Genomic DNA, 20,490 nt, shown 5'->3' on the forward strand with positions numbered 1-20,490 from the left:
GTTGGGGGCTGCAGCAAGGAGCTCGGGACCTTCCCCCCTTGCTCCACACCACAAAGCTGGTGGGATCTGGGCCAGGAGCAGCTCCAAAGCCACCTCTGAGCATGAACACACGGAGCCCAGACCGGTTGTTCCTCCAACATTTATTTGCTCCCATCTCCATCCCAAGCCACAGGGCCACCAGGAGAGTCACCTACAGAGCAGGGACCCGGCAGGCGAGAGACGAGCGGTCGCACACCAGCCCCAGGTTAAACCCAGGGCCAGACCGACATAGTGCTAGTAAGAAAATAAGACACTCTCTTCTAATTACAGAGTCTGAGATTAGTGACAGGCGGTCCTGGGGACGGCCAACCCCAGTACCGCACGGCCGGGACGCGGCTGCTGTCACAGTGGTCCCACAAGGCAGGATGGGCTGGGGCAGGGGGGCCACCCCATGGGCTCCCCACCGAGGAAGGGCTCGGTTCCAGCTGCTCTCCGGCATCAAGGTCTTGATTCCATTTTTTTTTTTTTTTGCCTTCACCCCTGCAGTGTGCGGGAGCTCCCCTGCCTGGCCCCAGAGGTGTGGGGGAAGGCAAGGTGACAGGCAGGGTGACATAGGCAGGGGTCTGAAGGCACCCGTGGGGGAGCAGCAAGGGGCTGCTGGAAGGTTCAAGAAAGCAGGAGGCAGGCAGGAGAAAGCCTGCCACCCCCCACCTGCTGCAGGACAGGGGATCGAGAAGCCCCCTGGGCTGATCTAGGGGCCAGGAGGCAGCACCAAGCCCCAGGGGGCTCCCGGGGCACCCGGCTGCCCCCCTCCTGTCCCAGGCTGGGTGACAGCAACCCCCCGGGTCACCCCGAGAGGCTGGTTCACCTCCAGGCCAGTGACCCCCAGGCACTAAACTGGCCACCGGACACCTTGGGGGTCTCTGGCTGGCCGAGGCAGAGCTGCAGGAGCCGGGAAGCTGACAGAGCAGGGGGGATGCTCACGCCCACCACTGAGCACCTCGCCCAGCACCACGCCAGCCGGGGGCTCTCAGCCCCATCACTGCTTGGTCCCCAGAAGCTCGAGGTCCTCGGAGACGGTGCACCACGGGGCGCAGCCACACCGGGGCTGGAGGGGGTCCCAGCTCACTTCTCCAAGCGAGGTGAGCGGGGTGGAGGGGGAAGCAGCCGGACCACCAGCAGAGACTGTCCCTTGCATGAGCTCCAAGGGACAGGGCCGTGGTCCGGCCGGCCCCGGGCTCCGGGAGGGACTGGTCCTCTTCACAAGTGTTCACTGAAGAGGGAGGAAGGCAAAGCTGAATTACGAGGGGCTGGCTTCTCTCCCCAACAGCCACCCAGAGGAACTCCGAGTCCCTCTGCCCACACCTTCCCTGCTCAGCTCCCATCACCCGCCCTGCCACAGGCTGACCCGGTGGTCCCAGTGCCCTCCAGGACCCCTGGGCTCTGGCCAGCCCTACCCAGCTCACCTGGCTATCCGGGACAGGATCTCCTTGATGCGCACCACCAGCTTCTCATGCTGCAGCGGGTTGCTCTCGATGGCACTGTGCAGTTTGGCCATGTAGAAGTCCAGAGTGCTCAGAGTGGGGGTTTCACCGGTGCCTGTGAGGTGGCAGCCCAGTTATCAGGGCCAGCAAGTCCCCATCCAGCCTTGCCCATCACGCTGGGGACCAGGGAAGGGACCCTGCGCACCAGGTACCCTCTCCTGCAGCAGGAGAGAGCTGGCACAGACAGAACCCGAGAACAAAAGGATTTGGGCTGATCTCTGCCTTGCGGGCACAGCTGGGGCTGTGGCTCTGGAGGACGTTCCCAGCCTGTTCTACCTCGTTACAGGGGAGCCAGCTGGCTGTCACACCCCTGGGCTCCCCAGACAGCCCCCCCAAAGTGCTCCAGGATCCTTCCCCACTGGCAGATGAGCTTTTATCACCACCCCATTGCCCCTGCTTGCACCACATGCAAAGCCCCAACGACGTACCTCCACGTGGCCACCGGGTCCCAGCAAGCAGGCTGGTCCCCACGGCTGCCCCAAACTCACCAGGGATGGGGAGGGAGGCGAAGCTGGTGGTGAGAGCCTGCCGCACGGACTGGAGCTGCTGCTGCAGGGCCAGGGTCTGCCTCTCCTCCTGGGCCAGCTCCTGCTCCAGCTTCTCCTTGGCACAGTTCATGTTCTCCGTGTGCTTCTGCAGGATGGCGTTCTGCTCCTCAAACTCCGTGTTCATCTTCCGCAGGCGCCGCAGCTCAGCCTCCCGGGCTGCCGGGACCGTGGGGTGTCAGCAGGGGTGACCCTTCTGGCTGTCCCTCATCCCAAACCCAATTCCTTCCCCAGACATGACTCTTCCAGGAGGCTCAGCGTCACCAAGCCCCAGGCTCCAGCCAGGATCTGGCCCACCTATCCAACCTCACCAGGGATCTCTCACCCAGCGCCAGTCGCGGTCCTGCCCCCCGGGATGCAGGCTGCTCCGGCAGCAGCATTGCTGGCTGCAGTGCCCCCCATGCAAGATGCTGCAGCACCGGCAGCCCCTGCCCCACAGCCCAGCCCCTCACCTTTGTTTTGGTCCAAGAACTCCTCCGTGAAGATGGGCACATCGAAGGTGGAGAAGGTGTCACTGCACTCGCCAGCCTGGGGGATGGGAGGAGACGGATCAGGCAGAGCTGAGCCCACCCAAGGGGACCCCACCTCCCTGGGGCTGGGCAGCCAGGAGGCACAGGGATGGGGCAGGCAGGCAGGGAGGACAGCTATGCTCTGCCTCCGGCCGCTTCAAGCTCCGCTTGAGCGGGAAGCTGGTGCCTTGAAGCACAACCCGTGAGTCTCCCTCTGCCCAAACCCCGCAGTGCCACATGCCTTGGCTTCCCCCCCACACAGGCAGACCTGCTGGGGCCTCACCTTGTGCGGGTGCCCATTCAGCAGGGTGTTCACCGCCGCAGAGCCTGCATCCTCTGGAAAGGAGGAAGGAAGTTATCCCTAGCAGCCAGCCCAGCATCCCCCAGGAGGTCTGGCAGCACTTGGCCGGACCCTGGCAGCGATGCCAGCAGCCACTGCTCCCATGACCCACCTTTTTTGATCTTCTTCTCCTGGATCTTCTCTGTGCACATCTTGTAGGCTTCCGATTGCTGGTATTCCCGCAGCTCCTTCATGTACTGCTGCTTCTCCCGCTCCGCTTCGTCCAGGTACCGCTATGGTCACAAAGGATCATAGAATCACAGAACTGTTTGGGTTGGAAGGGACCTGAAAGCCCACCCAGTTCCAACCCCCTGCGGTGGGCAGGGACACCCCCCACCAGCCCAGGTTGCTCCCAGCCCCATCCAACCTGGCCTTGGGCACTGCCAGGGATGGGGCACCCCCAGCTGCTCTGGGCACCCTGTGCCAGCATCTCACCCCCCTCACGGTGAAGAATTTCTTCCTATCATCTAAATCCACCTTCTTTCAGCTTAAAACCATTACCCCGTGTCCTGTCACTACAGGTCCTACTAATAAGTCTGTCCACTCAGCCTGGCCCGGCCCCAGGCTCCCCAGGGGGCTGCAGACCCCACTACTCGAGACCCAGCTCCCACTCACCAGCCCACCAGTACTGGGACAAGCTCCCTTTGTGGAACTGCAGCCTGAGAGCACGCACAAAGGTTTGGGGTGCAGGCTCTGGAGCATGCTGCCCAGCCCTGGGGGTCTCTCCTGGGGGCTGGTACCTGCTTCTCCGAAAGCTGCAGCTTGCTCCACTCAGCCCCCAGCATCTTGGTGATCTCTGGGAAGGGCAGGTCAGGATGCTGCGTGCGGATCTGCTCGCGCCGCTCGTTCAGGAAACGCACATAGCCTGTCACAGGGGCTTTGGGGCCATTGGGAAGGATCTTCTTCCTCTTCTTGCCCTTGGGCCACCCCCTCTTCTTCACCGGCTGGCACCCAGCGAAGGGAAAGGGACAACCCATCACGGATCAGTGTGCACGATGCCATCGCGCCGGCAGGATGCAGAAGCAGCCTGGGGACCCGCCTGGGCCTCCTGTCCCTTAAGGGAAGGTCTGGACCTTCCTTCAGGCCACGGCTGCGGCCAGGGGCTTGCCCGGCTGTGCCTGGGCTTCGGTAGAGCGAGCAGGACAGCCCCAGGCTGGGCAACACAGACCCTGCTCCCGGGAGCTGCGTGGGGAGGGACACCGGCACCAGAGCTCACCTCCTCCTCACCATGCGGCTTCTCGCTGCTCGCCCGTGCTGACTCCCCCTTCTCCTGCTTGATGGCCACCAGGAAGTTTCCATGCTGAGCTTTGCCCGTGGCATGCCTGCAGGCAGAAAGTACCCATCAGAAAGGGCTGGGAAACTGCCGGGAGTGATGGTGACACATCCCCCAGCAACGCGGCCTTGCACTCGTCGGAACCCCCAGCTCCCACCCACCCAAACAGCCCCCAAACCCGCTACCAGCCCTGGAGCCCCTGTTCCCCTGCGAAGGGAGGCCATGGTTGAGGGATGGGGCTCGAGCAGAGCCCAGCACCGGGCCAGCAGGGCAGTCCTGGGCACACAAAAGCTGCCCCAGGATCCACCGATGACCTCAGGACCTCTCAGTGATATTTGTAGGGGGGCCAGGAGCTGCTGGTGCTGCTCTTGGGGGCAGTTAACAGCATTGGTCACATCCCTGTGTGCCACCAGGGCTTGGGCGCGCACCTCCAGGACTCCCAAGCAGCACAAACCAGTTGCTCCTCCCCTGCAAGGGAGGAGTTGCCACGGGGTGTGGGTCCTGCCTCCAGGGGCACCACCGGGAAGCATCATCCACACCCAGCACAAGCGCTGCCAGGGGTAAGGAGAACCCTCAAGGCAGAGGACGAGGGCAGGGCACCCGCTCGACCCGCTCCAGCCACAACCGATCCATCAGGTTCCTGCTGCCTGTGCCGCTGCCGCAACGCACGGAGCCACCTCCGAGACGCACCAAGCGGCTCTAACGCAGGGCTGGCGGCCCCGACTCCTGCTCTCCAACTTGCTGCCTTGTCTTTACAGATCAGCATCTGCCTTCAGTGGAGGACACGTGTCCGGCACCTGGGTCAGCAGAGCCACCCTGTCCCAGCCGAGCACATGCAGCCCCACTGCGGCATCACCCTGGGGTTCCCCAAGGCTCCCCGGTCCCTTCAGCTGGCTCCATCCCACAGCGGAGCCCCCGTCCTGCTGGCATCCTTTGGCAGCTCCTGCCCCATCGGAGCGTGTCCGCTGGGAGCGTGCAGTCAGGCCCCCGACGCGGGGGGAGCCGCCAAGGGCTCGAGAGATGCAGCAAACAGCACTCGCTTGGGTTTCATCCAAGTCACGAGACACAGTAACCAGCACAAGGCCAAGCAAAAGCCCCAGCAAAGAAAGAAAACGCGTACTGAAAGCCAGCCCGATCCTCTCACCTCTTTTGTGTCACTGTGTAACCCCAAATCCCCACAGAGACCCCAGCCTACCGCTGTCAGGTCGCCACCCGTACCAGCCCCCCTCGCAATTAATTTGACGGGGGCCCTGTCCGTAAGCCCCCGGGGACAGCAGCTGTAACCGCACCGGCCCTCGCGGGCGGCTGGCACAAGCTGCTGCTGCGGGGTCCCATCCGGACCGGCCCCCCTCACCCCCTGCCACTCCCAGGAAAGCCAATGGGAAGGGGCCAGATCCTTTCTTCTTCCAGCTTCTGGGGGAAAACACCCCCCCCCCCCCCAGAGGCTCCGTGCAGGCAGGGCCAGCCTCAGGCTTTCTCGGCTCTGATGGAAATATTCCCGGTGATGCCCGTACAGCACCGCTGGCTCCGCCGCCACCCCCCCGCCTCTGCCCACCCCCCCCCCGCAACCCGGATTCCTGGCGTGCTTGAAAAAGTAAAGTTATTTCAGGCAAGATTCCTCCTCTTATCTGAGCCTCCCCCGGCCAGCTCGCTCCGGCACCCGCCTCCTCCCACCCCAGCGCCCACGCTCTCGCCCCTCTGCCAGACGGGTGGGCTGGCACCGCTGAGCCCACCAGCCGTGTCACCCCATGCCAGCTCAGCACAGCGGCCCAGCACCCATACTGGCCTTGCTCGCACCAGATGCTTCTTTCGTGCCAGGTCTCCCCCCACCCCGCAGCCCCCCCTGGGTGGGAGCAGGCAGGCAAGGGCAGAGCTGCACAGCAGGATGGGGGTCCCCAAAACACACAGAAGACCCCCAAGGCAAGGGTGGCCACCCCTTAGCAAAGGGCCAGGGCACGGCTGGGGTGACGCAGGGCAGCTCATGGCACGCAGGGCTTGGGGGGCCCTGGAGCACGGTGGGGGGGCACTTACAGCATCCCGGCAGGCAGCTGCTTGGCGCTGTGGGCCATGGGTCCGGGGGGGCCTCTCGGGTCAGCACCCCTGAAGGACAGACCGGAGCTGGCACCCACACCCCGCGGGGACAAGGCTGGTGCTGCAGCAGCTCCAAGGGGGCAGGTGGGCGACCCCCCCACACCAAAGACCCCCCCGCACAACCCGCAGGGAGCCCACAGAGCCGCCCCAAACGGCATCGCCTCCCCCATCCAATCCCGCCCCCCACCTCCCCCAGGCCCCCACGGGATCCCCCCACCCACAGGACCACAGGACGAACCCCCCCCCCCCCGTCTCCCCCATCCTCCTAGCACCCCCCCGCTGCTCCCCCAACAGGCTGACCCCACACATGGCCCCCACAACCCCCCCGCACGGGGGTCCCCAGCAAGGACCCACACACACTCCGCGCCCCCCCCCCGGACCCCGGCCTCCAGCACTGCTCCCCCCCCGCACCGGGGTCCCCAGCAGGGCTCCCCACCCCCCCCGGCCCCGCAGCACTGCTCCCACCCCGTATGAGGGCCCCCCCACCCCAGACTCCCCCACCCCAGACTCCCCACCCCAGACTCCCCCACTCACGCCGCGACCCCCAGCCCCCCCCCCCCCCCCCCCCCCAACTTTCCTGGCGCCGCCGGCGCCCTTCGCCACTCTTCCTCACCTGGCCACGCCCCTCTATTATTATGTAAACTAAAGCTCGCCTCGGCGCTTCCGATTGGCCGCTCGCCCCCAGCCGCGCAGCCCGCCGCCTAACGCGGATTGGCTGGAAGGGTTTACGTTCGAGGTAAGCGGCGGAGAGAGGCGGGGCCGGCCGGCACGGCGCGCGCGATTACGTCAGGCTGGGTGCGCGCGGCAGCCTGCCCGGCCAATCAGCAACCGGCCCGGGGACGGGAAGCGCCGGGGGGCGGGGCCCGCGCCTTAAAGGGGCCGCGACACAGCGCGTCCGCCCCTGTGCCCAGGGCGGGGAGTTCCGGGAGGAGACCGCGGGGAGGTCCAGCGCCCCCAGTATCCTCCCGGTAATCCCAGCACTCCCCGCGAAGGGAGTACCCACCGACCCCCGTACTGCCCATGCTGCCCCTAGTGACCCCAGTACCACCAGTACCGGCTCCAGTCACCTCAGTGTCTACTCAAGAGGAGGTCTCAGTGCCTCCAGTACCCGACGCTGCTCCCAGTGAGCCCAATACGCACCCACGCGGGGGGCCCCCGTGATGTCAATAGTCATCCCGGCATCCCAGTCATCCCAGTACTCCCACACTTCTCCCAGTGACCGTCGTGCCTTGCCCACACTGCTCCCAGCGATCCCAGCACTGCCCATAACAGTCGTGGTCACCCCATTACCTACACGAGGGGAGGTCCCAGTCATCCCAGTACCACCGCACTGCTCCCAGTCACCACAGTACTTCCCAGACTGGTCCTGGTCACCTCATTACTTACTCACGAGGAGATCCCTGTCACCCCAGTACTTCCCATACTGGTCCAGGTCACCCTGGTACCTAGTCAAGAGGAGGTCCCAGTCACCCCAGTACCACTGCACTGCTCCCAGTCACCCCGGTACTTCCCATGGTGGTCTGGGTCACCCTGGTACTTACTCAAGAGGGATCCCAGTCATCCCAGTACCACCGCACTGCTCCCAGTCACCCCAGTACTTCCCATTCTGGTTCGAGTCACCTCATTACCTATACAAGAGGAGGTCCCAGTCGCCCCAGCACCTCTGCACTGCTCCCAGTTACCCCAGTACTTCCCATACTGTCCTGGTCACCCCATTACCTACTCAAGAGGAGGTCCCATTCACCCCAGTACTTCCCATACTGGTCCTGGTCACCCCATTAGCTACACAAGGGGGCCCCAGTACACCCGCACTGCTCCCAGTCACCCCAGTACTTCCCATACTGGTCCGGATCACCCCAGTACCTACTCAAGAGAAGGTCCCAGTCACCCCAGTACTTCCCATACTGGTCTGGGTCAACCCATTACCTACACAAGAGAAGATCCCTGTCACCCCAGTACCCCCGCACCGCTCCCAGTCACCCCAGTCTGCACCCGCACGAAGGGCCCGCATGACGCCAGCAGCCACCCCGCTGTCCCAGTGCCGCACCCCGCCGGGCTGGGGGGCGGTGGGGCCCCGGGGCGGGATCGCTCGGAGCATCCTCCCGCGGCGCAGGGGGCGGGGGGCACCGGCATGGCGGGGCCGGGCAGCGTGACAGCCCCGCCCCGCCCCGGCCCGGCCTGGCCTGGCCCGTGCGGTGCCGGACCGGGCAGTGCCGTGTCGGGCCGAGCGGGGCCGAGTCGTGCCGAGCGCTGCGGGCCGAGTGGGGCCGGACCGAGCCGAGCCGAGCCCAGCCGGGCGGTGCGGGCTGGGCCGAACCGGGCCGAGCCCCAGCCGAGCCCCAGCCGAGCCCAGCCGGGCGGTGCGGGCCGAGCGGTGCCGGACCCAGCCGAGCCCAGCCGAGCGGTGCGGGCCGAGCGGTGCCGGACCCAGCCGAGCCCAGCCGAACCCAGCCGAGCCCAGCCGGCGGTGCGGGCCGTGCCGGACCGAGCCGAGCCGTGCCCAGCCGTGCGGTGCGGGCCGGGCGCGGCATGGCGGAGCCCCCGGCGGGGGCCGCGGCCGGCGGAGCGGGGCTGTCCCTGCGGGCGCGGCTGAGCTTCGCGGCCGGGCACTTCCTGAACGACCTGTGCGCCTCGCTGTGGTTCACCTACCTGCTGCTGTACCTGCACGCCGTGCTGGGCTACGGGCACCGCCTGGCCGGCGCGCTGCTGCTGGCGGGGCAGGCGGCCGACGGGCTCTGCACGCCGCTGCTCGGCTACGAGACCGACCGCTCCGCCGGCTGCGGCCGCTACGGCCGGAGGAAGTCCTGGCACCTGGCCGGTGGGTGCTGCCGGGGGTGGGGGGCTGGGAGCGGGGGGCTCTTGGGGAGGCTCTGCCGGGGGGAGGCGGGGGTGGGGGTGGGCGCTGCCCGGGGAGCCTTTCTGGGGTGCCGTGGGGGGGTGACAGGGCCGGGGGGCCTCTCCGAGATGCCCTGAGTGGAGGGGGTCTCTTTCTGGGGTGCCCGGGGGGATGACAGGGCCGAGGGTGCCTTTCTGGGGTGCTCTGAGTGGAGGCTGTGCCTTTCTGGGGTGCAGGATCTGCCCTGGGGAGCCTTTCTGGGGTGCCCTGTGGGGGTGACAGGGGCAAAGGTGCCTCTCCGAGATGCCCTGAGTGGAGGGGGTGCCTTTCTGGGGTGTCCGGGGCAGGGGTGACGGGGCCTGAGGGTGCCTAGAAAGGGTGCTTTGAGTGGAAAGGAATAGCCCCAGGGTGCCTTTCTGGGGTGCCCTGGGCGGGTAATGGGGCTAAGGGTGTCTTTTGGGGATGCCCTGAGTAGAGGAGGTGCCTTTCTGGGGTGCCCTGGGAGGGTGAGGGGGCCAAGGGTGCCTCTCCGAGATGCCCTGAGTGGAGGGGGTGCCTTTCTGAGGTGTCCGGGGTGGGGGGTGACAGGGCCTGAGGGTGCCTAGAAAGGGTGCTCTGAGTGGAAAGGAATAGCCCCAGGGTGCCTTTCTGGGGTGCCCGGGGGGATGACGGGGCTGAGGGTGCCTTTCTGGGGTGCTCTGAGTAGAGGAGGTGCCTTTCTGGGGTGCCCTGGGAGGGTGACGAGGCCAAGGGTGCCCCTCTGAGATGCCCTGAGTGTGGGGGGGTGCCTTTCTGGGGTGCTCTGAGTGGAAAGGAATAGCCCCAGGGTGCCTTTCTGGGGTGCGCTGGGGGGGTAATGGGGCCAAGGGTGCATTTTGGGGATGCCCTGAGTGGAGGAGGTGCCTTTCTGGGGTTTCCTGAGTGAGGGGGGTCACCCTTGGGGGCACCTTTCTGGCGTGCCCTGGGTGGAGAGGGATGGCCCTGGGGGAGCCTTTCTGGGGTACCCTCCGTGGGGAGAACTGAGGTTGCCTATCCAGGGCGCCCTGGGTGGAGATGGGTGGCCCCAGAGGAACGTTTCTGGGGTACAGGATCAGCCCCAGGGTGCCTTTCTGTGGTGCTCTGGGTGAGGAGGGGTCAACCTCGGGGGTGCCTTTCTGGGGTGGAGGTCCAGCCCTGGGGATGCCCTGGGGGGGGAGGGAACCAGGGTGGCCCTGTGTGGAGGGAGGCGGACTTGGGGGTGCCTTTCTGGGGTGCCCCGTGCCATCCACCACAGCAGTGAGGTGGTGACCGGGGTGCCCCATGTGTAGGGGACAGCAGGGTGTTCCAGGATCCCCCAGGCACAGGTGGCTGACCGTGGATGGGGAGGTTTTCTGGCAGTTTCCCTGTCCTGGCTGGTCACTGTGTCCCCATCCCAGAGGCCCGTGCTGCAGCGGTGGGTGCTGCCTGGGTGCTCACATCCCAGGGACCCCCGCTGTCCCTTGGGCCATACCCACATGGTGGCGGGTGGCTGCAGGGTGTCCCTGGGTGCCGGTGGCTCCGCGTCGGGGTGAGAGCTGTGTGCTTAGCTACTCAACGCTACAGCAAAAATGAGACTTAACGGTAAAATCCGCACTTTCCCGTGTTCCCAAGGGTTTACCAGGGACTTGCCTGTGGCCAGACAGGCCTCTGTTGTCCCCATGGGTGACCAAGGGAGTGGGGCCCTTGGCTGCGCTGGGGCTGGGCACCCCACACGTGCTCCCAGCTGCAGCAGAGGCACCTGCTGGGTGAGGGTCCCAAGGGACACGGCCGAGGCACCGGCTCGGCTTCTTGCATCGTACCCTGGGGTCAGAAAATGCAATGGGGCTGGTGAGGGCTCCTGGGTCGGGGTCCCTCTCTGAAGGGACAGTGTGACCTGGAGAAAGGTCCTCTGTGCCGTGAGCCGGCCCCATCCCTGCTGAGCTGGTGATGGGGAACTGGGACAGTTACTGGGAGGAAACATCTATCGACAGGCAGAGCTAAAGACCCACGATGTTTCCTCCCGGTAACGGTGGCACACTAACACCCAAGTGCCAGCTCGCCCTGAGTGGACCCACGCGGAGAGAGGACGGTTGGAGCGTGGCTGCTCTAATCTCGATCCCAAATTTATCTCGGCCAACCGCTTTGTGCAACCCAACAAGAGCCTGATAAGGTGGCTGATCTCCCGGAGCTTTGCTTGGCCAGTCACGGAGGGGGCTGGGGGGGCCAGTTTCACCCCCTGCCACCCTGTCAGCTAGATTTGCACCCTAGATTTAGGGAAGTGGCCAGAGCTGTGCTTCCCCCGTCCCCAGCAGGTCCCCTCCAGCTGGGTGCTGCCTGGCGTGCACCGAAGGGGAAGTCCTGAATCACGGCTGCGGGGAGCACAGCACCCCGCACACCCCGTCTGCTCTGGGGGGAGGCTGGAAGCACGGGGAGGGGGCTGTCCCCCTGGCTGGAGTGTGGGTCATTCCTAGAAGCTGGGGGCCACCCCACCGCCTGCCTCGGCTGACTGCGGTGTGACCGAGCGGGGCCAGCAAACCCGTTGGAACCGGCTGCGCCGGTGCCGTTCTCGCTTGGTCACGCTGCGGCGAGATGCTTCGTGGGGGGGGGCCAGCTCATTTGGTGGCAACCCGTGCTTAGATCAGAGGAAACGTTGTGAAACCACAGCCTTGGGGTGGCGGCGGAGGCGGGGGGGGGGAGATACCACGAGTTGCTATCGGTGGCATCTCCCCACCACGGCGCTGGGCTGCCGGCAGTCCTGGCTGGCTCGCCCCACACGCTGTCCCGCCTGTTCGTCAGCCCCTTTGGGGCAGCATCGTGCCTCAGCACCCTGGGAAGGATGAGTGTCTGTGCCGCCGGTCTGGCAGTGCTATCCCAAATTCCTTGCCTGGGGCACCTGTGCCGCACAGCCTGGCATCCCCGTGATCCTGCCCCGCGTGGCAGGTAGATGAGAGCCCGGAGCTCTGCTGCGCCGTGGGGATGTGCAGGGTGGTTCTGGGAGGCTCCCATGGCCCTGCTTGGGAGTGTGGGGACCCCCAGCCCCCCCCCCCTCTAGCTCACGGTGAGGCCGTGTCAGCTTGGGCAGACCCGGGGCTGTGTGGGTGTCGGGGTGCAGCTCGCAGCCCCGTGCGGGCGGCCCTGGCGGTGGGCATTGCTTGTCCCCAGGGCTGTGACAAGGAGGGAGGGACAGGAGTCTCCCGTGTGTGCGATGGTGGCGATGGATGGCTCAGGGGTGGGCACAGGGGTGGACGTGCAGGTGGCAGCAGCGCAGCTCCTGCCCCAGCGCCCCCCTGGGATGCGGGCAAGTCCCTGGGACCAGGGAGGGGACAGACCCTCCACTAATGACCTCCAGACAAGGCTTAGTTGAAACCAGCGGCCCTGTAACAGGGAACCAAGGAGGTCTTGGTCTCATTTGGACCTTCCTGGACCCTTCCCATCCTGGTGGCTTGTCTAGGGCAGAGACACTGTGCTGTGCCCGAGTTCCCTGCCCTTCAGGGAGCTCCTGGAGCACCCCAGAGCTGGCTGCAAGCCGGTGCGGGGCAGCACACAGCACCCTGCCGGGGTCCTTGCTCAGGATGGATCTGACCCAGGCTGGGATTCTCGCTGCCTGCCCTTGGCACAGGGAGACCCACTTTGTCCCAGCCCTGTGGCAGCTGGGATAGCTGTGTCACATGGAAGTGACGAGGAGGAGGAATTGCAGTTCATGGGTGAGAGAAGGAGAAGTCACTCGTGAGGAGGAGGATCTTGCAAAGTCTCCTGGAGAGGGGACCTTGGGGACCTGGCAAACTGGCTGCAGGTTCCCCTCAGCTATAGGAACAGGTTCCCACGGCTCTTCAGCAGCACCCGGTGAGGCTGGGGACACGCAGGACAGGGTACGTGGCCATCTCCACGTCAGCACCTGGGCCTCAGGACCAGCAGAGCATCTCAGCAGATTTGCTCCATAACCTTGTAAAAGGGCAGGGAGAAGCCAGCCTGTCCCTGCCTGCTCCACGCAGGCGTCCCCACGCTTAGGCTGCGGCGGAGGGAGGCGCCTGGCTCTGCTGTCCCTGACTCAGCGGGGACCTTCCTGCGGCTCAGAGCCTGGCTGGGGGGCAGATCTGCTCCTGTGTCCCCCCCATCGCACCGGGGGCGTCCCTGGCCATCGCTCTGCGGATGACCTCTGCGAGCAGGGAGGGGGCATGGCTCCCTCGGCTAGCCCCACGGGAGAAGGGACAAGGGACGGATGGGCTGGCCACGTGCCCGTGGGAGAGCCCAGAGCCCTCCTGGCCCTCGGGTGCCTTATCACCCTCGGGCAGGCAGTGGGACGATGCGTGTCCTTGGGGCTGCTTATCTGCGTGTTGGAGACAGGGAGAGAAGCGCTTCGCGGCTGCGTGTCGTGACAGCGTGAGGGTCTGTCCTCTGGTGTCTTGAGGGGGGCAGAGTGGGTGCGAGGTGGTGCTGGGGAGATGGGAGACTGGGGAGAAATCTGCTGGCAAGTGTCTGCCTGTCTCACTGCTGGGTGCGAGGTGGTCATCAACCTGTACAGGACAGGGTGGGAGGGGGTCTGGGGCTCCATGTGTCTCGCCTGACATGGGGAAGGGGCCCACCCCTCCTCCCCAGCCCCGTGGGGCGGAACCTGTCCTGTGTCCATCCATCCATCTGTGAGCCGGCTGGGGCTGTTGGGTCCCTGGGAAACAGGACTTACAGCTTCTCACTGCTCCGTTCTCTTCCCAGGCACTACCTGTGTCCTCGTGTCCTTCCCCTTCATCTTCAACCCCTGCCTGGGTTGCAAGGAGAACACGCCACAGTGGGCAGCCTTCATCTACTACCTCCCTTTCATCATCATCTTCCAGTTCGGCTGGGCGGCCACACAGATCTCCCACCTGTCCCTCATCCCCGAGCTGGTGACCAGTGACCATGAGAAGGTGGAGCTCACAGCTTTCAGGTGAGCACAGCCAGATCTGGGTGTCCCCTGACCCCCGGGGAGCAGCCCTGCCTGCACCAGATTGCATCGCTTGTGTGACAGGAGGTCCCCTGGGTGCCATGGGTCTGAAGTCCCATGGGTGCCATGGTGCACCGGAGCCCTCGGTAAGGCAGGACGAGGACTGGGCCATGTGGGTGTCCTGCAGGATGTGACCAAGTGACCCTGGTCTTTTGGGTTGGTGGCCCAGACCCTTTGGTGCCAGGAGGGAATGTCTTGATGCCAGGGATGCTGGTGGTGCAGCCCGTGGGACGCTTCCCTGAGCTGGGGGCATGTCTCCTTCGGGACTGGAGGGTGATGCTCACCAGGGAGGAGCAGACCCCCCGGATACCTGTGGGGAGAGCTGGGCAGGGTCCCGTGCGGGCGGTCCTGTAGGCAGGGGTGGCTCCGCTTATCTGGCAGGATCAGGCTGTGGGAAGGAGCGTTATCAGATGGAGCCGGGCTGCCTTACCTGCCCCGGTGGGAGGAAGTTCCCTCCCTGACGGCAGCACAGCCAGGCAGGGGGGATGTGGGGCAGCGCCGGAGTAACCCTGGGGGCACAGAGGTCCGGCTCTGGGGACACCGGCTCAGGCAGCTTGGGGCATCCTTGGAGCAGATGTGAGCTGTGGCTGGGGGGTGGACAGGCTGACCCAGAGGGATCTTGGTTTCCTCCCAGCCATGCCCTGACATTTGGACTGGGCATGCTGGGGGGTGCGCCAGTAAGGCTAATGCCTGGTGAGATGCTGCCTACTCCTGGAAGTGTCACCTCAGCAGTGACACCGGGGTGCAAAGCTGGCTGTAGCGTGCTTGGCTTGGAGGGCACCTCTGGTCGAGGTTTCCCTGCTGTGCCTGGAGCTGTGCTCGTCCCTCTGCATCACCCTGAGGTGCTGTCTCCTCTCAGGTATGCCTTTACTGTCATGGCCAATATCACTGTGTACGGCCTGGCCTGGCTCCTGCTGAACTTCCAGGTAGACCAGCCTGACCGCACAGAGCACCTCGGCATCCAGGATGTCCCTATATTCCGGGTAAGTGGCAGTGCTCAGTCCCTGGGGTCCTCTCCTCCTTGGGTGGGACGTGGCTTCAGCTGGGGAGGTACCAGAGGGAGGGAAACAGCAGTGCCCTGAAATCCCACCTGCTGCTGGGCAGGGGCTGCCCTGAGCTCTCCCTGGGTTTTTGGGCACCCCTCTTTATCCACCAGCCTTTTGGGGGGTGGCTGATGGGCGGGCAGAGGGGGGTCACCCTGCGCTCACTCCCTCTGTCTCACCCAGAACCTGTCCCTCATTGTGGTGGGGCTGGGAGCCGTGTTCTCCCTCATCTTCCACCTGGGCACCAAAGAGAAGCCGTACCCACCGGGCTCGCCGCCCCAGCTGGACGAGAGCACGCCGCTGCTGCAGAAGGAGTCTGCGAGCTCCACGCACCCGCTGCTCATCTGGAAAGACTGGCTGCTGGAGCCTGCCTTCTACCAGGTACGGCTGCCGCGGGCATCCTCCGCCGCGGGGACGTGCCCCTGGTGTGGGGGAGGACAGAGAAGTGGGTTGTACTGGGCGCCCGCCTACCACGGCAGGGGGGCTGCCCCCCTCCTCGGTGGGCATCTGTGCCATGACAGGGGTCGGGGGCGGAAGGCACCTTCCCCACCTCCGGCTTGCACGGTTTGAGCGGTGCTGCCCGGTTCTGTCCCCTCGCAGGTGGCGGTGCTCTACATGTCCACCCGGCTCATCGTCAACCTGTCCCAGACCTACATCGCCATGTACCTGACCAACTCGCTGCTGCTGCCCAAGGTGGGCGCAGGGCAGGTCCCTGCCCGCCCGTCGGGGTTGCGTGGGCAGGGGCCCCGTGCTGGCGGTCTGGAGCTCATTTCCCCGTCCTCGTCTCTTGCAGAAATACATCGCCACCATCCCCCTGGTGATGTACATCAGTGGCTTCCTCTCTTCCTTCCTTATGAAGCCTGTGAATAAGTGGCTGGGTCGAAATGTGAGTCCTGGGGGGCTGGTGAGGTTTGAGTTGGACCCAAGGAGGTGCCCGGGGGCCGTATCCTGACCACACAAGTGAGCAGAGCACTCAGCACACCTGAGCGTGGCTGGAGAGCAGGGACCCCTCGTGCATCCTCTGCAAGCAACCCCCTACTGCAGCGTGGGTCCTGCTGGGACAATGTGGGTGGGCGGGCAGGGTGAGGGGACACGGACCTATCCTGCACACCTCTGAGGCTGAGGAGAGCGATGCTGGTCCAGAGTCACCCTGCCCTGTGCAGCCCTGACTGGGCTGGGGGAGCTCCATGGTGCCCATGAGAGGCGGAGGGGGGGTTTGGCTGAGCCACCCTGGGCAGGCAGGGGGGTCTGCAGTGCCAGCAGGAGGGGGCTGCCCCTCCAGTGCATCCCCCTCCTCGCTGCAGCAAGCCCCGTTCCCCAGCAAGCCCCCACCTCTCCTGCCGGTCGGGGGGTCCCGGTGCCCTGCGCAGGCGTTGCGTTAAAGGGGAGTGGAGTAATTTAGCGGGCTCGGCTCTTCGGCTGCGGCCAGCGCTGGGAAACAGTCTGGCCCTTGCTGGTTGGGGGCTCCTTGTTTAAAGCCGGCTGGGAGGGAGCCGGGGCTGTCCCCCGCGGGTCCTAGGCAGCAGCTGGTCCCCGTGCCCCCCGCCCCAGTCAGCCCTGCCTTGCTGTGCGTCGGAGCCGGGCGCTGAGCTCTCCCTTCTCCCCCTGCCTGCCCCCGTGCTGGCCCGGAGCAGCTGACGTACTTCGTGGGCATCCTGGTGATCTTGGCCTTCGCCTCCTGGGTGACTCTGGCCAGGCAGATGGGAGCGGAGATCTACGGGGCGGCCGCGCTGCTCGGGGCTGGTTCCGCCACTATCCTGGTCACCTCCCTCTCCATGACAGCAGACCTCATCGGCACCAACACGGTACGTCAGCCCTCCCAGCCGGGATGGCCCAGGGTGTCACCGGCAGGGGAGCGGGGAACGGAGACCCCCGCGAGGGGGCTGTGCCCGGGGGTGCGGGCAGCCCCGTCCCCTGTGCCGGGCTCTGCTGTAGTATGGGCTGTGCCCATGAGAGGGCACAAGGCTCTCGCTGCCAGCATGGGCTGGTGGCAGGGCTGGCCTCGGCGGCTGCCGTCAGCTTTCCTCTCCCTTCCCAGCACAGCGGCGCCTTCGTCTATGGCGCCATGAGCTTCACCGACAAGATGGCCAACGGCCTGGCCGTGATGGTGATCCAGAACCTGCACCCGTGCCCGTAAGCATCCCTGCGAGGCGGGAGCCCTCCCGGTGGCAGCTCCAGCCACATCACCCGGAGGCCAGGCAGCTGATAGCCCCGGTTTGGAGTGAGAGGCACAAGTGGAAACCGGCCCTGATTTGTCTTAAATCCTTCTTCAGCTTCTCCTCTGGCCCTAGACAGGGGCTACATCTCTGGGACGCACAAAGGGGCTGGGGATTTCGGTGTCCAGGGTGCTGCCCGCTCCCCATGCCCTGGGTCTTTCCCTCACGTTCCAGTGTGAACCAGTCCCGACACCGAGGACATGAGAGCACTGTCAGCAGCCCCAGGGCGCTTGGGCAGCACGGAGCTGGGCTCCGGTCCTGGCCACCCAGCCACGTCCCTGCCCTCTCCCCGCAGGACCGAGCTCTGCTGCCCTGCCTGCGTCAGCTTCTACCACTGGGTGATGGTGTTGGTCACCGGAGGCATTGCCATCGTCGCCATCGCCTCTCTGTGCTGCATCATGGTCTGGCCCATCCGTATCCGCTACCGTGAGTGGGGCTGGGGGCATGGTGGAGGGCAGGCATGTGGCTGGGGGCACTGGGAGCCCTGTGTCCTCTACCAGCCTGGGCTAAAGTGGAAGTGGTTTTCCAGATGGCCCTGGCTGCGGGGAGGTGGTGGGAGCCCCGTCCTGGTGAGAGGTGCGGTGCTGTGGCAGGGCTGGCTGTGGGGATGCGCGTGGCCCTGCCTGCAGCGGGGGACCCTCATGGTAGGCACATGGGGCAAGGCCACCATCCTGCTTCTGCCGCTCGTGGCCCCGGAGCTGGGGGCTGTGCCTGCTTGCTGTGCCCCCCGGGAGGGCAGGATCCATCCCTGCCTGGCCTTGCGATGGCCACGCTGACCCTGGCATCCCTTGGGTCAGCAGGGGGTGGCGGGAGCTGCTCTGTGGCTGGTAGCCAAATGTTGGGGTAGGGGCTGGGGTGCCCCTTGCCGGGCTGAGGACCTGGGCACCAGTGCCCGCTCAGCAGCTGCCTCTGCCCTGCTGGGTGCCTGCGGATTGCTCTGGCGTGGGGGCAGAGGACGGACCCCCCTGTGCCAGCCTGGGGACGTGCTAGGCAGGGCCCCTCGTGCCAGTGCAGTGGCAAGAGAGTCCTGAAGGTCCAGGCCAGCACATGGGGGTCACCAGCAGCTGCAACGGCTCTTAACGTGTCCCTTCCCTCCTGTCCCCACAGATGCTGCCTGCCTGCAGGGGCTGAGCGGAGCGGGGACCCCCTACGGCGGGATGGAGAGTACGGAGGGAAGGAGCCAGAGCAGCACCATCAACTGAGCAGGACCCCTGTCCTCGGCCCCCGCGGTGCCCAGGCTGCCCAGCTCTGCCCGGGGGGACCCTGCCGCAGCGGATGGCGCTGGGCTCTGCGGCTGGCCCCCTGCCCCGTCTCCCCGGCACTTTGCACTGGACTGTGGCCCCCCAGCCCCGCGCCCTGCCCGGGGACATGTGAAGGATGTCGCCCTGTGCTCGCACACGTGTAACACTAGAAGGCCCTGGGCCGGGTGGCAGGGGCCAGCCCCAGCACGGGGAGGGGGGGGCGGGCGCCCGGCCCGCGGCCTTAACCTGCTTTTTTAAGGTCAGTATGTACAAATAGCACTTTTTAAAGGAGGAGAAAAGGAGAGGAAAAAAAAAAAAACCACAACAACTAAGCACCTCTAACCGTGGATAAACACCCTCAGTGTCTTCCCTCCGCACCCAGGGCCCGGGCTCTGCTTGGGGGCGGGCGGCTTGGGGCGTGCACAAGGGCGCCTGGGGGCTGCCCCGTGCTCCCTCGGGCAGAGGCAGGCCCCAGCACCGGGGAATTGGCGGGGGTCCTGCGGCAGGAGGCAGGCAGCCCCGCAAGATGGCCGCCCTCAACAACGATGGCGGCTGCGCCCGCAAACAAAATGGCCGCCGCGCAGCCGCGCTGGAGCCCAGTGATTGGTCCGGTGCGGGTGTCCCGCCTCCCGGGGCAGGGCAGCCAATGGGGGCTCTGCGCGCCTCCGCGGGACCGGGGCGGCCGGGCCGCGCTCACGGCCGAGCGCCCCCCCTCCAGCTGCGCGGGGTGGGAGCGCAGCGCTGGCGCCCCCCGCGGGGCCGGGCCGCTCAGCCCACGCCGCTCCCGGTACCGGCGAAGGAGCCCGGCCCGCGGGCGGGTTAGCGGCCGGCTCTGGCGCACCGGTGCATTCGCTGCCGCCGGCCGCCCCCGGGCAGCTATGGCGGCGCGGCCCCGCTGCGGCCTACCCGGGGCCGGCGGTGCGGCGGGCTCTCGGGGTCCCTGCCCGCTGGCTGTCGAGGGGCCCGGGGCACCCTGTGTCACCCGGGTACGGGTGGTCGCCGCTGTCGGCACCTTCCTCGACCCTTAGGCAGCCGGAGTGGAGAAACCGGCCCGGCCTCACGGAGGGGTGCCCAGGGCCGAGGGGCGCCCAGCACCGTGGGGTGCCCAGGGCCGAGGGGTGCCCAGCCCTGAGGTGCCTAGCCCCATGGGGTGCCCAGGCCGATGGCGTGCCCAGCCCCGTGGGGTGCCCAGGGCCGAGGGGTGCCCAGGGCCGAGGGGTGCCCAGGCCCATGGCGTGCCCAGCCCCGTGGGGTGCCAGGGCCGAGGGGTGCCCAGCCCCGTGGAGTGGCATGGCTCAGCCCCACCTTGCTGAGGGGAGGGAGGAGGTTGTGCGTGTCCTGGTACCACCTTGCAGCCCCCTCACCCTCCTGAGCCCCCTGACCTGGTGCCGTGCTGGGGTCAGGCCGTGGGGACCAGGGACAGGGGTGAGCTGGGGCTGGGGGCACTGTGTGCGTGTGCCAGGGGTGCGTGTGCCAGGGGTGCATGCGTGTGGCATGTCTGCACACACACACCTAGGCAGGCATGTACTGCAGGCACATCAGTGCTGTTGTGGGCATGCGAGAGTACTGCGTGGGTGCTGGGGCGAGGGGTCTCCGAGTGTGAGTGTGAGTGAGACTGCACGTGCACGCGCAGCAGGGTGCGTGTCGGTGGAGGGGGGGTGCTCTCTGTGCTGCGTGTGCGTGTGAGGAGGGGGTGGGGCGGGCTGTGTGGCACAGCTGGTGACACTGCGTGTGCCCAGAGTGTGGGGAAGGATGGAGCTGGAGTGTGGGGGTGCCCCGAGTGTGGGGAGGGACAGAGCTGGGGGGCACTGGGGTGCCTGGAGTGTGGGGAGGGATGGAGCTGGAGCGTTGGGGTGCCCGGAGCGTGGGGAGGGATGGAGCTGGGCTGCGGGGGCTGC

The 20,490-nt window shown here is 66.4% G+C and overlaps 2 protein-coding genes across 7 annotated transcripts; one reads left to right on the forward strand and one right to left on the reverse strand.

The window, feature by feature from the left end:
- Nucleotides 1–123: 123 nt before the first annotated feature.
- On the reverse strand, nucleotides 124–7,006 carry HMG20B (high mobility group 20B). 3 transcript variants are annotated; one of them, XM_037384541.1, is made up of 10 exons: nucleotides 6,895–7,006; nucleotides 6,222–6,290; nucleotides 4,134–4,239; nucleotides 3,658–3,861; nucleotides 3,030–3,150; nucleotides 2,861–2,913; nucleotides 2,521–2,596; nucleotides 2,012–2,227; nucleotides 1,446–1,578; nucleotides 124–1,252 (listed from the first exon to the last, which is right to left on the reverse strand). In XM_037384541.1, the coding sequence occupies exons 2-10, from the start codon at nucleotides 6,257–6,259 to the stop codon at nucleotides 1,240–1,242; spliced, it is 960 nt and encodes a 319-aa protein (XP_037240438.1). In that variant the 5' UTR covers nucleotides 6,260–6,290; nucleotides 6,895–7,006; the 3' UTR covers nucleotides 124–1,239. The 3 variants fall into 3 exon arrangements, with proteins under 3 accessions (XP_037240438.1, XP_037240437.1, XP_037240436.1); XM_037384540.1 differs by having other exon boundaries at nucleotides 6,859–6,902; XM_037384539.1 differs by lacking the exon at nucleotides 6,895–7,006 and having other exon boundaries at nucleotides 6,222–6,415.
- Nucleotides 7,007–8,690: 1,684 nt separating this feature from the next.
- Nucleotides 8,691–18,934, forward strand: MFSD12 (major facilitator superfamily domain containing 12). 4 transcript variants are annotated; one of them, XR_005103784.1, is made up of 11 exons: nucleotides 8,691–9,099; nucleotides 13,825–14,035; nucleotides 14,952–15,075; nucleotides 15,319–15,516; nucleotides 15,736–15,828; nucleotides 15,929–16,021; nucleotides 16,770–16,940; nucleotides 17,174–17,268; nucleotides 17,647–17,777; nucleotides 17,881–17,995; nucleotides 18,459–18,537. XR_005103784.1 is itself a non-coding variant. In XM_037384474.1 (11 exons), the coding sequence occupies exons 1-11, from the start codon at nucleotides 8,811–8,813 to the stop codon at nucleotides 18,480–18,482; spliced, it is 1,539 nt and encodes a 512-aa protein (XP_037240371.1). In that variant the 5' UTR covers nucleotides 8,691–8,810; the 3' UTR covers nucleotides 18,483–18,604. The 4 variants fall into 4 exon arrangements, 3 of the variants coding, with proteins under 3 accessions (XP_037240371.1, XP_037240370.1, XP_037240372.1); XM_037384474.1 differs by having other exon boundaries at nucleotides 17,179–17,268; nucleotides 18,459–18,604; XM_037384473.1 differs by lacking the exon at nucleotides 17,881–17,995 and having other exon boundaries at nucleotides 17,179–17,268; nucleotides 18,459–18,934.
- Nucleotides 18,935–20,490: the final 1,556 nt, after the last annotated feature.

Source organism: Falco rusticolus, chromosome 4 (assembly GCF_015220075.1).
Source record: "Falco rusticolus isolate bFalRus1 chromosome 4, bFalRus1.pri, whole genome shotgun sequence".
Taxonomy (NCBI): Eukaryota; Metazoa; Chordata; class Aves; order Falconiformes; family Falconidae; genus Falco; species Falco rusticolus.